At 36.3% G+C, this 16,874-nt stretch overlaps 1 protein-coding gene across 1 annotated transcript in view; it reads left to right on the top strand.

The window, feature by feature from the left end:
• The window catches only part of trpc5a (transient receptor potential cation channel, subfamily C, member 5a), a 113,778-nt gene that overhangs the window by 72,337 nt on the left and 24,567 nt on the right, over window positions 1-16,874 (top strand). The window contains exons 9-13 of the mRNA XM_044098272.1: window positions 5,869-6,006; window positions 7,703-7,901; window positions 11,235-11,374; window positions 14,541-14,741; window positions 15,656-15,777. Coding sequence (XP_043954207.1) covers window positions 5,869-6,006; window positions 7,703-7,901; window positions 11,235-11,374; window positions 14,541-14,741; window positions 15,656-15,777 — 800 coding nt within the window. The remainder of the gene's footprint in view (window positions 1-5,868; window positions 6,007-7,702; window positions 7,902-11,234; window positions 11,375-14,540; window positions 14,742-15,655; window positions 15,778-16,874) is intronic.

Genomic DNA, 16,874 nt, shown 5'->3' with positions numbered 1-16,874 from the left:
ATGTGGTAAAGACCTTCAGCATGGATAAAGATGCTTTTAAACCTAAGAATAGTTTTTTTAAGGATTTATTGAAATTCAATAAATCTCTCTTTATTGATTTATTGTTGAAATTGGTCACTGTTGACCTTTCAAATTGAATTTAAAAAAAGGATGATGATGAGTTACAACATCGCCTTTCAGGAGGAAAAGTGAAGACTGACCCAAACTTTGATTGAACCGGGTTTTATTTAAACTAAAAGGCAGACAGACTGATGAAATTAGATATTTAGGATCTCCACAGACAGTTTTAAAAGGACTGACCAGGTCTGACTGATTTTTTTATGGAGACCTGTGAAGAAACCAGCTGCATTTCTATTGACTGTATAATTGCACAAATTGGAATTAAGTGAATTTAATGTCTTCATTAAATTCACTTAATGGAAACATGGCCATTTTGAAAAAACACTCATGTTTTCGTTAAATGTCTTGTGGTGAAATGAGGTGGGTTTTTGGCTGTGTTGAAATTGGTGTATTTTGCAAAATTGCAATGGAGAAACTTTTTTGTTATCTGATCAACAAATAGAAGTTACTACTGGTGGAAACGACAAAGAAGATAACAGGAAGTGTCAGAAGAATGGTTTTGTGTAATGACTTATTCACGTATGATTTTAATTGTGTTTCTGAGCCAAATATCAACAAATCGTTGCACACATTTGTCATGGAAATTAATGTGACTAAAGATAAACATTTCTTTTGTCCTTTAATCCTGGAAATGTTCTCCAGGTGATAGAAGGCCAACTTTATAACTGTCTTTATGTGGCTCTCCATCACTACACCCTGATATTTGTCCCAAAATGCTGGTTAATTCTACCCAGAGTTGGGTAGTAACTAGTTACATTTACTCACTTACACTTACTTGAGTAACTTTTGTGGAAAAAAATTACTTTTGGGAGTGATTTTACTGTACTCTTTACTCTTAAGTAATTTTATTAAAGTATCTCTGCTCTTACTTGAGTGAAATTTCTGGACTTTACACTAATTGAATGAAAACAATGTTTTTTTTAACCAAAAATTCACCAGACGCAGGCACACACCTGCAGTTTTTATTAAAGTTTTATGAGTTTTTTTTATTGAAAGAAACTGAAGTGGAAACATTTTTTTATTGCCCTTAAAATACCCAAATTTCCTCTTAACCTTATGTTATGTCTAAAAGTTAAATCATCAAACAGACCAAAGTATGAAGTTAAGTGGAAATTTTGGTATTTTAAGAATGAAAATGACAATAGTTTATATAAGTAACAACTTTAACTTTATGAAACAAAAACTGCAGGTCTGTTTGGTGAATTTTAGGTTTTGTTTTTCATTCCGTGGGTAGAAAATCCAGAAAGTTTACTCCAGTAAGACTAGAAATCCTTCATAGTAAAAGTAAAAAAATACAGCGTAGTAAAAATACTCCTAAAAGTATTTTATTTCATAAAAGTTACTCAAGTAAATGTGACTATTTCCTTTGATAACACTTTATTTGACAGGGTGCGCATAAGACTGACATGACACTGTCGTAAATATGAAGGAGTCTTTATGAATGTCTGACTGCTGTCATGAAGTGTCATTCAGTAAATAATGACACTTTATTGCAAAGTTGGCACTTTTAATGAAATTTCGAGGTAATTCCTAGAGCAGCTTTTTGTTAAAAGTGTCATAATTTACTGAATGACACTTCCTGACAGCAGTCAGACATTCATAAAGACTCCTTCATGCTTCTGACAGTGTCATGCCAGTCTTATGCACACCCTGTCTAGTAAAGTGTTACTGTTCCTACCAAACTCTGCTGAGTCATTTCTTGGTCGGCTACTTTTTACTTCTTCTAGAGCAAAACCTTGTTGAAGTATCACTACTCTTACTAGAGTAAAATCTCTGGGTATTTTACCCTCCTCTGGTAACACCTGCACCACATTGTTGCCACTTCGGAGCGACCTGATCGCCCACCACTCACTGATTCACCGATTCCTCCTGGACTTTGTGTTTATGTTGATCATCCTGCGGCTCCCGGCTGATTTCCACTGACCAGCGATGATGAACACACCACCCACCGTCCTGCATCGCGTTATGCAAGTGGAGCTGATCCGTAGGTTGGGTTTAAGGTGCTCTGGTGGTTTCTAATGCGCCTCGTGGCACCAGAACACACCACTTCCTGTCAGAGGCGTCCATTTTTTATTTTCTGTCAGACGTGATTTCAGAAGCAGTTTTGAATGAAGTCAAACTCAAACACGTTTGGTAAATTATGACACAGATGTTTTCCAGCTGTGTGTGTGTCTGTGTGTGTGTGTGTGTGGGTGTGCGTGTGCGTGTGTGTGAGTGAGAGGGGGAGAGAGAGAGAGACTCTGCTGTACTTCAGATCCTTCATTAGCATACCGCTGCCATAGGAACAAGAAACTAAGCTGGAGACGAGTGAGAGAGAAAAGAGAACAGGGAGAGGAGAGAATAAGGAAAACAGACAAGAGGAAGAAGGGATGAGGAGGAAAAGGGATGGAAGAGGGATCCAGAAGGGATGAAAAGCAGAGAGAAATGTATTAAATATTAAGGAAAGGTGGAGTGAAGGAGAAAGAGGAGGATGAGGATTTCTGATTACTGGTGGAGAGAAAAGAAGAGAGGAGTTAAGAAGGAAAGAAACACCAAAGATGAAAGGAGAAGAAGAAAATCAGACTAAATATAGGTCAAGAAAAGAAAGAAGGAGGTGGAGGAAAAGAAAGGGAAAGGAAGGAGTTTGGAGAAGGAAAGAGAGGAAAATAGATTAAAATAGAGAGAGACAGGGAGAGAGAAAGAAAAAAGAACAGGAGATAAAAAGAGAGAAAAGAAAGAAGACATATGAAGAAGGAAAGAGAGAAAATGATGGAAGAAACACAGCGAAAATGTGAAAGAGAGAGAGAAAAAGAGCAAGAAAGAGAGAAGAAATAAAGAGAAAGAAGAAAGAAATATGAGAGGAAGAATAAAGGAAGAGAGGGAGAAATGGGGGAAAAAAAGAGGGAGAAAAGAGTGAAAAAGAGAGGAAAGAGAGAGAAAACAAAAGAGAGACAGAGGCAGTGAGAGAATGGAGGAAAAGGGAAAGAGAGAAAGACAGATAAAACAGAAAAGGAAGAGAGATAAATAAAGGAACAGAGAAAAAGAAGTAAAGGAACAATAAGATTTTGAGGAAAGAGTGAAGAAAGCAAAGTGGGTTGTGAAGGAGAAATGGTGAGAAGGCAGAAGAGGAACACTGAGGATGAAGAGGAGGATTAGAGGGAGGGATGGAGGGATGAGGAGGAGGTGGAGCTGCAGCAGGCTCCTTGGTTTGACTTCTAACACATCTCCTGCTTCCTCCCGTTTATCCTCTTCCTCTGCTTCTATCGTGTCATCTGTATAATTAAATACATGCATTATCCAATTTTCTGGCTCACATTCTGGCAGGGCGCGTTACCCGGCGGAGGTTCAGCAAACCGCTTCTGTTCAGCACTAAGGTCACGCCCTCCATCGCTCCCCGAGTCTGAAACATGAGGAAAGACTCAAACCCAGAGCAGAAACAAAGTTCTCATGTTTAGAGGTTCTTTTAGAAATAACTCCTCCACAAAATCCCCCAAAGATGTTTTCATTTTTCTGCTTTTACATTTTAAACGGACGGAAGATCAACACTTTTACACTCAAAGGTCGAAAATATTCCAGGAAATTAACCCTCAATATCTTCATTCATTTACGTTTCACCTGTGTAGACTCTTCTAATAGTAAATAAAAAAATCACATCATTTAAATCTGCTTTTTATATATATATATATATAAAAATATCACTGCACTATTTTTGGTTTAGTTTCTTCTACAACCATCTTAGTACATTTGAATTAAGACAAAACTAACAAGTAGCTTTTCAGCAACATGTAGAGGCTTGTTTTACGTAAATAATTCCTTGATATTGATGAAAAAGTTATAGTTCCACTGGCGCCGTTACCTAGCAACCCCAGCCAAGCCCAGCCCGTCACCTAGCAACCCAGTTCTAGTTCCACTGGGACATATCACACATTTCACTTTTTCACATATAAGTGAAATAATTTGCCAAAGGAACTGCAACATTTTAATCAATATTGAGGAATTATTAACTTTAAAAAAGCTCCTATTTCTTGCTGAAAAGTTACATTATAAGTTTTGTTTTATTTCAAGTGTACGAAAAAATTTGCGCTGAAATGAAGTCTTTTTGAAGTGAATCGCCTCGGTTAATTTCGCAGTGTTTGAAAGAAACTGCAGAAAACACAAAATCTTAAGTATCGTTCATCTAATTTCTAGTGCAAATATCTCAGTGTGCTTGAAATAAGACCAAACTAACTCATAAGGAAGTTTTCAGAAACATATAAGAGCTTGTTTGAGTCAATAATTTTTTTAAATTGATTAAAAAATTCTACTTCCTTTGGCAAAATATTTCACTTATAACAAGATATTTTTCTCATGTGATAAGTCAAGTACTACTACTTATTAAGAAATCATTAACTTTAAACAATCTCCCATATTTTGAGATATTTAGTGGTTTTGCAGTGTATTTTACATTTTTATCATGTGAAGCACTTTGAATTTTGTTCCTGAAATTCTAGAGACTGTCTCTTTTGAGACGGTCAAAAGAAAGAGAGAGAAAAAAAGTCTTGTAAACATCTCCACGTCCATCTTTCCCTCTTGGCACAAGACAAAGTGCTGCGGCGCTCAAAGCCGTCCTGGTGAAACTGTAGGGATTCAGTCTAACACTAACAGATGAGGACGTTCCAGATAAAATGTGCCAGGATCAACTGTTTATGAAACGGGCCCACTCCGATAAGAAATGTTCAAAAGAAAACAAGGACGTGTGGAAATGTACAGCCGTCGCCAAATGTTCCTCCGTCAAAACGTAGCCGAGGATGATTGACAGCCGCAGGCGCTGACTCCATCATCTTTTGGCAGTCTGCCTCCTTTAGCTTTTAGCTAAATGTTTGCTTGATAACAGTTGTGTGTCCTTGTGTGAAGGTGGGATGTGCAGCACTGATGTTTATTCGGTCCATTTATTTAATAGGATGTTTGTTTGAGAGGAAAACACACTTTTAGCATTATCTTATCCACACACACAGCTTAAAGTGATAGATAACCTTCTGTAGCTGCAGCGCTTTTAGAGTGAGGAGCTAATTTATAGTGTTTGGACTTTTATCCCAGACCAAACTAATCACTCTAAAGCAGACATGGGACAGCAAAGAGCCAAACAAGCAGGGAAGAAACTACAATGGAAACATTGGAGTGAAATGGAAACCTGACAGAAGAACTTGTCTGGTTTTTAGGGACATAGAGGGACATTGCTTAATGTCCAGCAGGGACAAAAGGTTTTGGTTTAATGCCAGAACTACCAATGGAGGAATTTAATGAGATGTAAATGAAAGTGGCCACAACAACACGGTGACTATAATTTTGTAGAAACAAAGTGTCGTACTCATCTAAATCTCAAGAGGTTTTGGGTTAAAGAAATAAAATCTGTAGCGTTGCATCACTAGAGCGTTGTCTATTTCAGTTGAAATGTATTCAAGTCCATAATGTTTAGGAAGCCGAGTTGATAAAACCGTAGGACATAAAAATTATGGTGTTTTTTCCAACCACTGGGAAAAGCTTATTTGAGGCATCAGTTGTTTAAAACGGCATAAATATGAGCAGCTGTTTGTACAAATCTACAACTCACTATTAGAAACTGTGGAGTGCTCTTTGTTTTAAGCAACATATCAGAGCAAAACCTACAGAAACTCCTATTAGTTTATTACTTAGAACAAGAATCAAACACGGAGAACAAACCAACATTTAGCTTTATACTTTTTAGTTTATTACTTCAGTAAGTAATAAAGTTTGTGTGTCTGGTTTCAGTTTGTAGCGCAGCCAAACTGCCAGCAGCTGCTGGCCACTCTGTGGTACGACGGTTTCCCAGGCTGGAGGAGACGACACTGGGCCGTCAAACTGGTGACCTGCTTCATCATCGGACTGCTGTTCCCAGTCTTCTCACTGGTAAGAGTGAAAATGAAACGCTAAGCGTCACTCAGAAATTTTATCTTGGTAATAAAAGCAAGGAGACAGAAGACAGAATAAACTCCAAGTCATCTGGGTCTAATGCCACATTTTCTTTTTATGTAGTCATTGTTTTTTTTAAACGTCTTTTTTCATATTAACTAAGACTTCAAAACAAGAAGCCGGTATTTTCACATTTTCTCATAATTTCTTATGCAGATTGTTCAGGCACTCAGAAATAAACATGCAGACATGCAGAGCAGCAAACCAATCTGGTTTCAGTTGAGTTAATTTCGCTCTGGCTGTAATGTTGATAAGAGTAATTAATGTAGTCAAAGTGTTCAAATTCATGTAATCTTCCTCCATGTGAATGCACATCAGTGTTTTGACAAATCATGTAAACATCCTCTGCATCCTCAAGCTGCTTATTGTTTCAGTTTCCATTCAAACCCTCTCTAGCACGACCAGTCTGCAGCTACATGTGACCAAATTCTCTCCAATCGATTTAATCCCTGTTGCTTAATTTATGCTTAATACAAAACACTTAACATGCATAATTTGCAAAACCTTGTAAACTTGTAATTTCTTAAATGTTAGAGGACACAGAATGGGATTTCAGCACTGATTAAAAAGGTTGATTGAGTTTTTCAAGCAATTTCTCAACTCTCGACAACTTTTCTAATTGCTAAAAATGTTTGAAAATATATTTTATTCTGCTATGAGATGAAAAAAATGATAAGAGATATCTATTCATCTAATTAATGAAATGTTGCAATGTCATTTAATGTCTTTCTATAAAGGCTTTTTGCTGATTTCTGAATATTTTAATGACTCCAATTGAATACAAAGTAAATGTGAAAAATATATTTTTTAAATGTTTTAGCCTCATAAAGGCTGTATGTATATATTTTTTTCATCTTAACTGATTGCAGAAAATTACAATGAAATTTGTCATATTCATTCAGTGGATAAAGGATCCAGAAATTTTACCCATATAAGAGTAGCAATACTTCATATTAAAATTACTCGCCATATTGCACATTCCTAACATTCTGTGCTTCTTTTTTTCCCCCCTGTATTATTTTATTGAATTTTTCCATCTGAAAGTAAAAGGTTAAAATAAAACTAAAAGTCAAAGTTTCAAAAAAAAAGTTACTCAAGCACATGTAATTGAGTAAATGTAACTAGCTGCTACCAAACTGTTCATACCGACGGGGTGAGGGAAAAATCTTACCAAGTATTTTTGGTTTAGTTTGTAGTGTAAATATCATAATGAACATGAAATAAGACAAACTAACTTAACTCTTCAGCCAGATATAGATAATCAATATTTTCATCAATATCTTTTCATATTGATAAAAACATACTCCTTTATTTGGCAGATTATTTCACATATTATAGGGGGAAAATGTCTTGTTGTTAGTGAAATAATCTGTCAGTGGAACTAGAACTTGGTTGCTAGGTGACCGCCTGGGCTTGGCTGGGGTTGCTAAGTAACAGCGCCAGTGGAATTTCATCAAGGAATTATTGACTTAAAACAAGCTTTTTGCAGTGTAACTTTCGGACTCCAATAGCCTTCTGAGCTCCCCTCACTATCCTCTGCAGGGTTTTTTGGGGGTGTGGGTTGTTGTTTTTTTTTTTGTTTGTCATATTCTTTGTCTTCCAACCTGCTTGTGTTTCTTTCCCGCCTCCTCAGATCTACCTGTTGGCCCCAAAGAGCGCTCTGGGGCGCTTCATCAAGAAACCCTTCATCAAGTTCATCTGCCACACCGCGTCCTACCTGACCTTCCTCTTCCTCCTGCTGCTGGCGTCGCAGCACATCGCCCGCACCAACCTGCACATGCAGGGACCCCCACCCACCATCGTGGAGTGGATGATCCTTCCCTGGGTGCTGGGTGAGTTCGGAATATTAATATTACACCGGAGTTGATTCAGAACAAACGATTCGTCCCTGTGGTACATTTTATGTCTAACATGTTCGAGCTACAAAAGGGCAAAGTCTTAAATACGCACTCGTTATCTTTTATACTTCTCAACTCTCAGACTTTCTTCTAAGCTTTTAAGGTTGTCTTGGTCAACATTTCTTTAGCTTTTTCACTGATGTCTGACGTTTTTCACAGCAGCCATGTTTAGTCCGCTTTAACTGAACTCTATCTGTGTAGAAAGTCGCGTTTGTTTGTGGAAGTGTGGATGTGCAATCACACTTTGTATTGATTACAGAGTTGCAGCATGTCTGGTTATCAATAATTAAACTATAACATTCTGAATAAAACTATTTCTCACTTGTCAGGAATTGTGTTTGTGTGACACAAGAAGTGAACTCTGGTCTGTCTAAAAGCCTTGATCTGGATTCAGTTGAAGTGAATTCTGATGCGGTTCGAATGGTTATGTGAATGCCAAGCAGAGTGGAACAAGAAACAGATTACAGTGCAAAGCATTCTGGGTGAATACAACCAAAACAAACGTTTGTTTGTAGCAGTAGCAGGAGAAATTGTTTGTTGTCTTTTACCAAAGACAAAACAGAAATCCTACAACTGCTAAAGCCTGATGGCACTCTGTTTTTGTTTACATTTTGTGAAGCAGGAAGTTGCAGAAAAGTCTTCAGAGGTTTTCATGCCGTTTCCTTCAGTGATCCTTGGTGCCTCAAAGTGTTTGATTCCAGCTGAAAATGTAGCAAATGATGCAGTTGTCTTCCCAATCAAACCAAATCTACTGGACTCTCAGGTCTGAAATCACCCCAAAAGTCACTCAGACATAACAAGGTTCTGAAAATGAAAGTATAGATTTATGTTGCTTCGACATAGAAAATAAAACATAGAGACTAACCAATTTGAAACATGAATATTTTCATGAACAGACATCTTGAACATGACGTAGCAAAAAAGTAAAGGAAAACATGTTAATCTGCTCTAAAGATGGTTGTTAAGGTTGTTGAAATGAACTAGTTTGGCCTGACTTTCAAAGTCTTTCTTTAGTTTTATGGGAACTATGGACTGAAAAAGATGAGTTTTAAATATAGGATTATAGGTTATTTGTGTTAACTGCCGGTCACATAAACATGATTCCTTTAAATGTCTTCAGTTTCATCTTGGAATAATGGAGATTTCCCAGTTTGACAGATACGTTGGATTAAGAAAACTGTAATTTAATTATTAGAAACTGGATATGCAGCAGATGATCAGCTGAATTATTTTTGTTGTGCTTTTTAAGACTTTCTGACTCTTGTTCTTTTTTGCTGAACTTGTTAATTTTTCACAATTTTGTTTAAAACCTCAATTTTAGTCGAGTGTAAGGACTCAAATGAAAGAAGAAGAAAAAACTTTGAAAGACCTTAAAGAAACTGGAGAAGCATCTCTGAGGACCTTTTCTTCAATACTCAAACCAAAACAACTATCAGCATCATTTTTGTTGTACATGGAAGAACGTTGCCACAAATTCTTCTATTCTTAAATTCTTATATTCAACTGTGATCAAATCCAAATCTTATCAGATTTAAATCTTGTCAAAGCAGGTATCAAAAGTCTCCAGTGCAGGTCCAAATTGGTCAGTAAGAACATTTTGTTAAGAACAACAAGAGTGGAGAAGAGTTTCTCTGAAATCCTAATTTCTTGAATAGAAATGTAATCAAACAAAAAAAAGAAGCGTATAATTCTTCCCTAATTTAATCTGACAACACCTTAAAGTAAACTAGCAAAAATCAAAAACACGATGGCACTTAAATAAATGTTTCAAAGTCTTTGTAATAAAAATAGACCTTACAGATAAATTTTAACAATTCACACCCAAACTGTCTTCTCTCCATAAAACAATTGAATCAAAAACATCCTGGGTTACTTTTTGTGGCTGATTGCTGATCATTCAGAGAAATCTGTGGGCTTAAGTGCTGCGGATGTGTGTGGTCGGAGCGCGTGGGGGAGGTGGTGAGTGGGTGCGAGTGGGTAGGTGTGAAAAATGAATTATTACATCTCCGTCTTCTTTCTCTCAGAGCGCTGACACCAATCATTTCCAAATCCTGATTGTAATCATTCTGAAAAATATAAAACCATCTGCTGCTCTGCGTCACTTCATACACTTCCTTCTACTTTAGAAACTGACTAAAAGGGAAATATGTTGAGTTATTGAGAAACTCGTAAAATACAAAAGCTGATGTTCCATCTGTAGTTTGTTTGACAGATGAATTCACAAAACATCATAAAATGAGTATAATGAGTATAATTTGTGGGGGGAAAAATGGCAAAATAATTTTAAAAATATGAAAATGTTGCATTTTAATTTATTGTTTGTACTTGAAGAAAGGATAAAAATCATAAAATCAACTACTACCATTTTACACCATTAGGCCTGAGAAGACTTTATCAAATTTCACATTTTTTCTATAAATCCAAAACAGTTTATTCAAAGTTCCAGATACATTCTTGCTAAAGTATCCATGATTGTTTCCATCATTACAGCTAACAGTGAGTACAGCTAAATTAGTTTGACATTTTTGTATTGATGTTGCAGTAATTGAAAATATAGAATTTGACTAATTCTGGATATTTTCTAACCAAAGATATTTCCTTTGATTTATATGCATACTTTACCAGTACGTGACAATAACAAGGAAAAGTGTCTATTGGCTGATAAATTAACTTATAACGAAGTAAAAAATATCTTGCTATTAGTGAAATAATCTGCCAATGAAACTAGTACTTTTTTCAACCATATTAAGAATTTATTTACTTAGAACAAAGCTATATTTTGCGGAAAAGTTACGTAAGTTAGTTTGCCTTATTTCAAGTGTGCTCAGATATTTGCACTAGAACCAAGACCAAAAAATACTTGGTAAGATTTTGTGTTTTTGCAGTGCAACCTCTTGGTTTGGTATAACAGCAGCTGCTGAAATATTTAGATTTGCACGTCAAGTCAGTCTGAAAATGTGGGTCACTGAAAAGCCACTGAGCCGATGTGTCACAGAACCAAACTCACCAGAGACATTGATATCAGACTTAAGGGTTAAACCAAGCTAACCAAGGTCATTTCTCTTATCATAGCCTTAAAATCTTGTTTATTCCAGCGAGGAAATGTCTTCTGAATAATTTAGAATAAAGCTTGACTTGATGTTCAGGCAGTTATACAGAAAAAAAAAATGCTAGTGCCCTGCTTAATGACCTGTGTCTGCTGAAAGAGGAACACATTGATGTATGAACAGCCAGCGATGTTGGGATGTGTCTGTCTGTGTGTTTCAGGTTTTATCTGGGCAGAGATCAAGGAGATGTGGGATGGGGGATTCACAGAGTACATCCATGACTGGTGGAACCTAATGGACTTTGCCATGAACTCCCTCTACCTGGCCACCATTTCTCTGAAGATAGTGGCTTACGTCAAGGTAAAGACGTCTGGCACCGAGATAGACGAGAAAATCACGAGGCTATTAATGTTTGAAGATCTGGCAGTGCAATAAAACTGAGCAATTGTGGCGATACTGTGTAATCAGGCAGTGATGGAACAACAGGCAGCTGGCAAATATAAATGTTTGCAATTGGTTTGTTTGCTCAGTAAAGGGGAGATTAAATATTTCTCTATAACCCGAACAATAGAACCGTGTTTATCTGTTGGTTAAGCAAATTATAAGACAACAATGACATGAGATGTGAGAAAATAACACTGATAGCTTGCAGACTCACTTTCAGTTGTAGAAAACTATCGCATACAAAGTAAGTGCTAATTTGGACACTCATAATTGGTTATAAAAACTGTGTACAAGTTTTCAAGTATAAATTATGCTAAATAAATAGTTTTTAAATAGCAGCCAATAAAAACAGCAATTTGGACACTGTTCATTTCACAAAATAATGATAATATGAAAAATTTTCTTATATAAAGCTGACAAGAAGTAAAAAAATTTAGTTACCTGTTAACTTTACTTCTTTAATCTCAAAAACTGATAAATTAATCTCAGATTTTGAGATTAATTTACTTTAGGAGGTTAAGAGAATTATAAACTTACTCCTACATGTTCCTGTCACTGAGTAGCTACCAAAATACTTATAAATTGCCAAGCTTTCATCTGTTAGCTGTTAGCTTTATTTAAAGCAGCTTTTCATCTGTTAGCTGTTAGCTTGATTTCTAAGATTATTTAATCTTTGATGTTGACTAGTTAGCTGTAAATCTGACTGTTAGCTGTCAACTTGGCAATAAGTAGCTACTAGATGTAACCAAGCTAATAATAGCTGTCTGTTATGGTTTGGTTCTGTTAGCTTGACCATAATTAGCTGTTACAAGTTGATAGTAACTAGCTGTTAGCTTGAGTCATTTACATGGAACCTAGTTTATAATAGCTAAGAGTTAGCTGTTGGCATGGTTCTGTTAGCTTAACTATAATTAGCTGTTACCGTGACTCCTTTGGTTGTACCCTCACTAGTAAAAGCTGACTATTAGCTGTTGCCTTCGTTCGGTTAGCTTGACCATAGTTACCTGTTAGCTTGACTCCTTAAGCTGTAACCAAATTAGTAATAGATGTTAACTTAGTCCTGCTAGCTTGACTATAATTATCTATTACAATTTGATGATAAGTAGCTATTAGCTTGACTCCTTTAGCTGCAACCAAGTTAGTAATAACTTGGTTGCAGCTAAAGGGACCATTTTGTTGGCTTGGTTCTGTTAGCTTGACCATAACTAGCTGTTAGCTTGATAAGATATTGAGACCTTTATAGTCTCTTCATTTGTTTACCAAAGTATTTGTTTGTATGCCAAGCTACTCCTAAAGAAAGCAACAACCCTAGATTTTAAATCTAAGTCTAAACATGGATTAAGTAAGTAGCAATCGAATACCTCTCCTTTATGTAGCTGTTTGATAGATTCTGAGTTAGCTTTAGGAGATTCTCCAAATATTTCCTGAGATCACTTAGACTGGAGTGTACTGCAGGTAAGGTGCTGACTATTCATAAATATTCCTGACAGCCCCACTTGAAAGAGCTGAACAGCTTCTTTAATTAAGAAAAAATGATGTAATTAAAAAGCACACACAGACATTCACACAAACACCAGACGGCTGGGCCATCTGCAACAGCTGTGAGTCACTGATGGTGGCGGGTGGCCCACCTACACAGGTCTGCATTATAATTACATGCATACAGATATATTTAAAACACACATACCTCCTTTGACATGTACACAAAGGAGCAGCAGCTGGAAACTTTTTTTCCGTTTGTATTTTTAATTCTTTAAAATATTCAGCAGCACTGAAAATCACCCGGAGATGTTGAGAGATTTTGCTCCGTCATCTGACTTGATGCATCCGAGAAAAGGTGCAATTAATTAATGACAGCGCGTCTGTGTTCGTACTTTCTGTTTCCGGCTGTGCACCCATGTGTGATTTAAAAGGACAGGGAGCATTAATGGAGGAAGAGGTAACAAAACTCCAGTGCTGTGGAGGATTCATAGCTGAATTTAGAATCAGGAGGGAAGGAAAACATGAGAAAATGCGGTGAGGCGAGGAGGAAAACGGCGGGAACGAAAAAGGAAGGAAAAAAGACAGCTTTTAATAATTTACAGACAAAGCTTCACCTATTTAAGCTTGTTTTATAAATAAAAGTAAGGGTCTTCCAGTTAATACAACAGCTGAACATATTAAAAAGTATCAAAGTATAAATGTATGGTTGATGTCACGTTGTCATCTTATACAGTCCAAACCAAAAGTTTGAAGCTGTGTCCAAACCTTTGGTCTGTACTGTACATGAGTGTCCAGGAGTCTGAAAAGCCTGACAAACAGATGACCCACCTGTATTTTGAAACTGTTGGGATTGGTCGCGTTGTTTGACCTGTCAGTAGGTTTATGACACTGCATGCACAGACCAACAAGTTGAAGACATGGGCAAAGTCTTTATTTAGTGTTAACACTTCCTCCCAGTGAATGTAGAATTTGTTATATTTAACCCACATCTCTGATTAGCATTACTGTAAATTGGTTAGTATGAGTTTGGATTGAATATTAAAAGTGTATTGTGAGTTCTTCAATGAACAGCTTTACAGTTTGACGGAGCACAACTTTGTTTTTAGTGTGTTGTTCATTCAAAATGTTGGTTATGAGATGTTATGGGACTCATTTGGCATTTCAGAAATATTAATTTATATGTTTCCCTATTTCATTGTGTTTGTTTTGTAATTTTGACAAATTCAGGCGAGGAGAGTGTAACAGGGTTTTATTTTAACAACATTATAGACATGAAGTTTGTCAAAATTTGTTTATTTATTCTTTGAATTTATTTTGTTTAGTAGTGAAGTTGTTTCCAGAAATTTATTGGTGTTTTAAGTTTTGTACAGCTAGGCTGCTCTTGGCAGTTGGTGGTTCCTATAGCAACCAGTAACTGACAGCTCCCTCTCCCCCCCTCCCTTTTCTGTTGCCGTCGGTAACTGTGGGGCAGAAGCTGCTGGACTGATTTGTTAGACTGAATACAGTGAGCCTGAATATGTCTGTCGTGAAGTCAAACTGACTGCTTTTATTCCTTTTCTTATCCTCCCACTCCCCTCTTCGCTTCCTTCTCTCCTTCCAGTACAACTCCTCTCGTCCAAGGGAGGAGTGGGAGATGTGGCACCCGACGCTGATCGCCGAGGCTCTGTTCGCCATCGCCAACATCTTCAGCTCGCTCAGACTCATCTCCCTCTTCACAGCCAACTCCCACCTCGGCCCTCTGCAGATCTCTCTGGGGAGAATGCTGCTGGACATCCTCAAGTTTCTCTTCATTTACTGTCTGGTGAGGCATCATCAAGACTGCGCACATGGAACAGAAAGCTCATTAGGTGTTGCTTGTTTTAATGACTTCCTGCTAATCGTTGCTAACTTTCCTATTTCCAATCATATATCTCAGCTGTCGCTCTCACGCCAGTTTAGAGGACCTAATAGGCTTCCAGTGTATTTTGTTAATATTCAAACAACAGAAGAAAATAATGTTTCCTGGAAAATCAATCAATTGGCTTTATTTGTATAGCACATTTCAGCAACAAGGCAGTTGAAAATTATAAAAACCAGAGGTGGGTAAAAATTGTACTTAAGTAAAAAATATTTGGTAAAACATCTTCTCAAGTAACTGATCAAGTTATCAACCATTTAATATCTAAAACTTACATAGTCAGATGGACCAATATGTAAAGTTAAGTGGAAATTTAGGTATTTTAAGGATCGTAATGACAGTAATTCATATAAGTAGCAAAAAATAACAAAATCAGGGAAAATAAACTTTTTCCAAACCAGTTTCTTTCAATAAATACACAAAATCTTACCAAGTATTTTTAGTCCAGCTTGAAATAAGACAAAATTAACTTAAAAATAACTTTTCAGCACGATAGAAGCTTGTTTTAAGTAAATATTTCTTATATGGATGGAAAAGCACCAGTTCTGTTGGCAGATTATTTCATTTATTACGTGGGGAAAATATCTTGTTGTAAGTGAAATAATCTGCCAGTAGAAGTAGAACTGGGTTGCTAGGTGACAGGCTGGGCTTGGCTGGGGTTGCTAGGTTACGGCGCCAGTGGAACTAATACTTTTTATTCAATATTAAGGAATTGTTGACTTAAAACAAGCCTCTATATCTTGCTGAAAAGTTACTTGTAAGATGATTTTAGCTGAAGAAAACAGATTAAAAGTGTTTGTGTGTATCTTCATGCGTAGGTTCTGTTAGCGTTTGCTAATGGACTCAACCAGCTGTACTTCTACTACGAGACCAAGGCTTCAGAAGAACCGAACAACTGCAAGGGGATCCGCTGTGAAAGGCAGAATAACGCCTTCTCCACGTGAGTACAAGCTTGAAAATATACTGCCAGAGTTACAGCATACTCTGGTAGTGTCTGTTTTTATTATTCATTATTTAGATAGTGGAAGTTTGGGTTTATTTGGGGGATGTAAAGTAAACTTTTGTCGTTTTTTCAATCAGCATTTTTTAAGTGTGACCGGTAATTTATTTAAAGCTACAGCTTAAAGGGGATATATTATCCAAAAAAATTTTTTAAAAATGTAACTTCCATTTGAGTTTCTACTGCTTTTGAAATAAGTTAATGTTTTTTGGTGTCTGGAAATATTCACCAAACTACTTCAGCCAGGTTTAATAAATTAATAAAAAGCAGATTTGGGTGCAACAAAGTCGGCTTTTGAGTAAAAGACATTGAATAATTATGAACAACACAATTAGTGTTGCTAATATTTTCAACTGTAAGAAGATTTTTCTTTATGATCATTTTATCCTAATTAAAATTAGAAAATCTCCATCTGCACCAAACAACTGAGCTTGGGGGTCACAGACCAAACACAATCAGTCCATGGACCGCAAATGGCCCTCAGCCCACACATTGATCACCTCTGGTTTATCAAATTAATAAAAAGAAATAATAATTTTAGTGTCTGGAAAACAGACATATTTTTAGAAGTTTTTGTTTTACTTTAAAATGGTTTTAAAAAATTTATTTATTTTTTATTTTTATGTGGAAATGACTTTGCTAATTTTATAAATTGGTAATCAGCTGATTATTTCCTGATTACCTTCCCTGTTTGAGATCAAAAGTTCATGCTTGTATTGAATCTTAATATTATACTCAGTTTCCTGAGATGGAAAGAGAGCCCTGAAAGTAACTCTACTTTAATATATTTTTACTTAAGCAAGAGAACAAAGTATTTGGTAAAAAGAAACAAAAGAGCTACTCGAGTATTGTGTTAAAATTTGATCATAAAATCTGATTTGCTTTATAAAAATTGTGTAATCAGACAAATAGAAATATTTATAAATCTGCAAATTCTGGTGTTTTGAAGAATAAAATAGAAAATAAGTAAAGAAATACATAAAGAAAGTAAGTTTTGGACAACTCTTCGTGGCACTGTCAGACAGCAACAGTTTCTT

This window comes from Gambusia affinis, linkage group LG18 (genome assembly GCF_019740435.1).
Source record: "Gambusia affinis linkage group LG18, SWU_Gaff_1.0, whole genome shotgun sequence".
NCBI lineage: Eukaryota > Metazoa > Chordata > Actinopteri > Cyprinodontiformes > Poeciliidae > Gambusia > Gambusia affinis.
The sequence above is the reverse complement of the archived record's forward strand: the minus strand, read 5'-3'. Positions and strand labels throughout refer to the sequence as shown.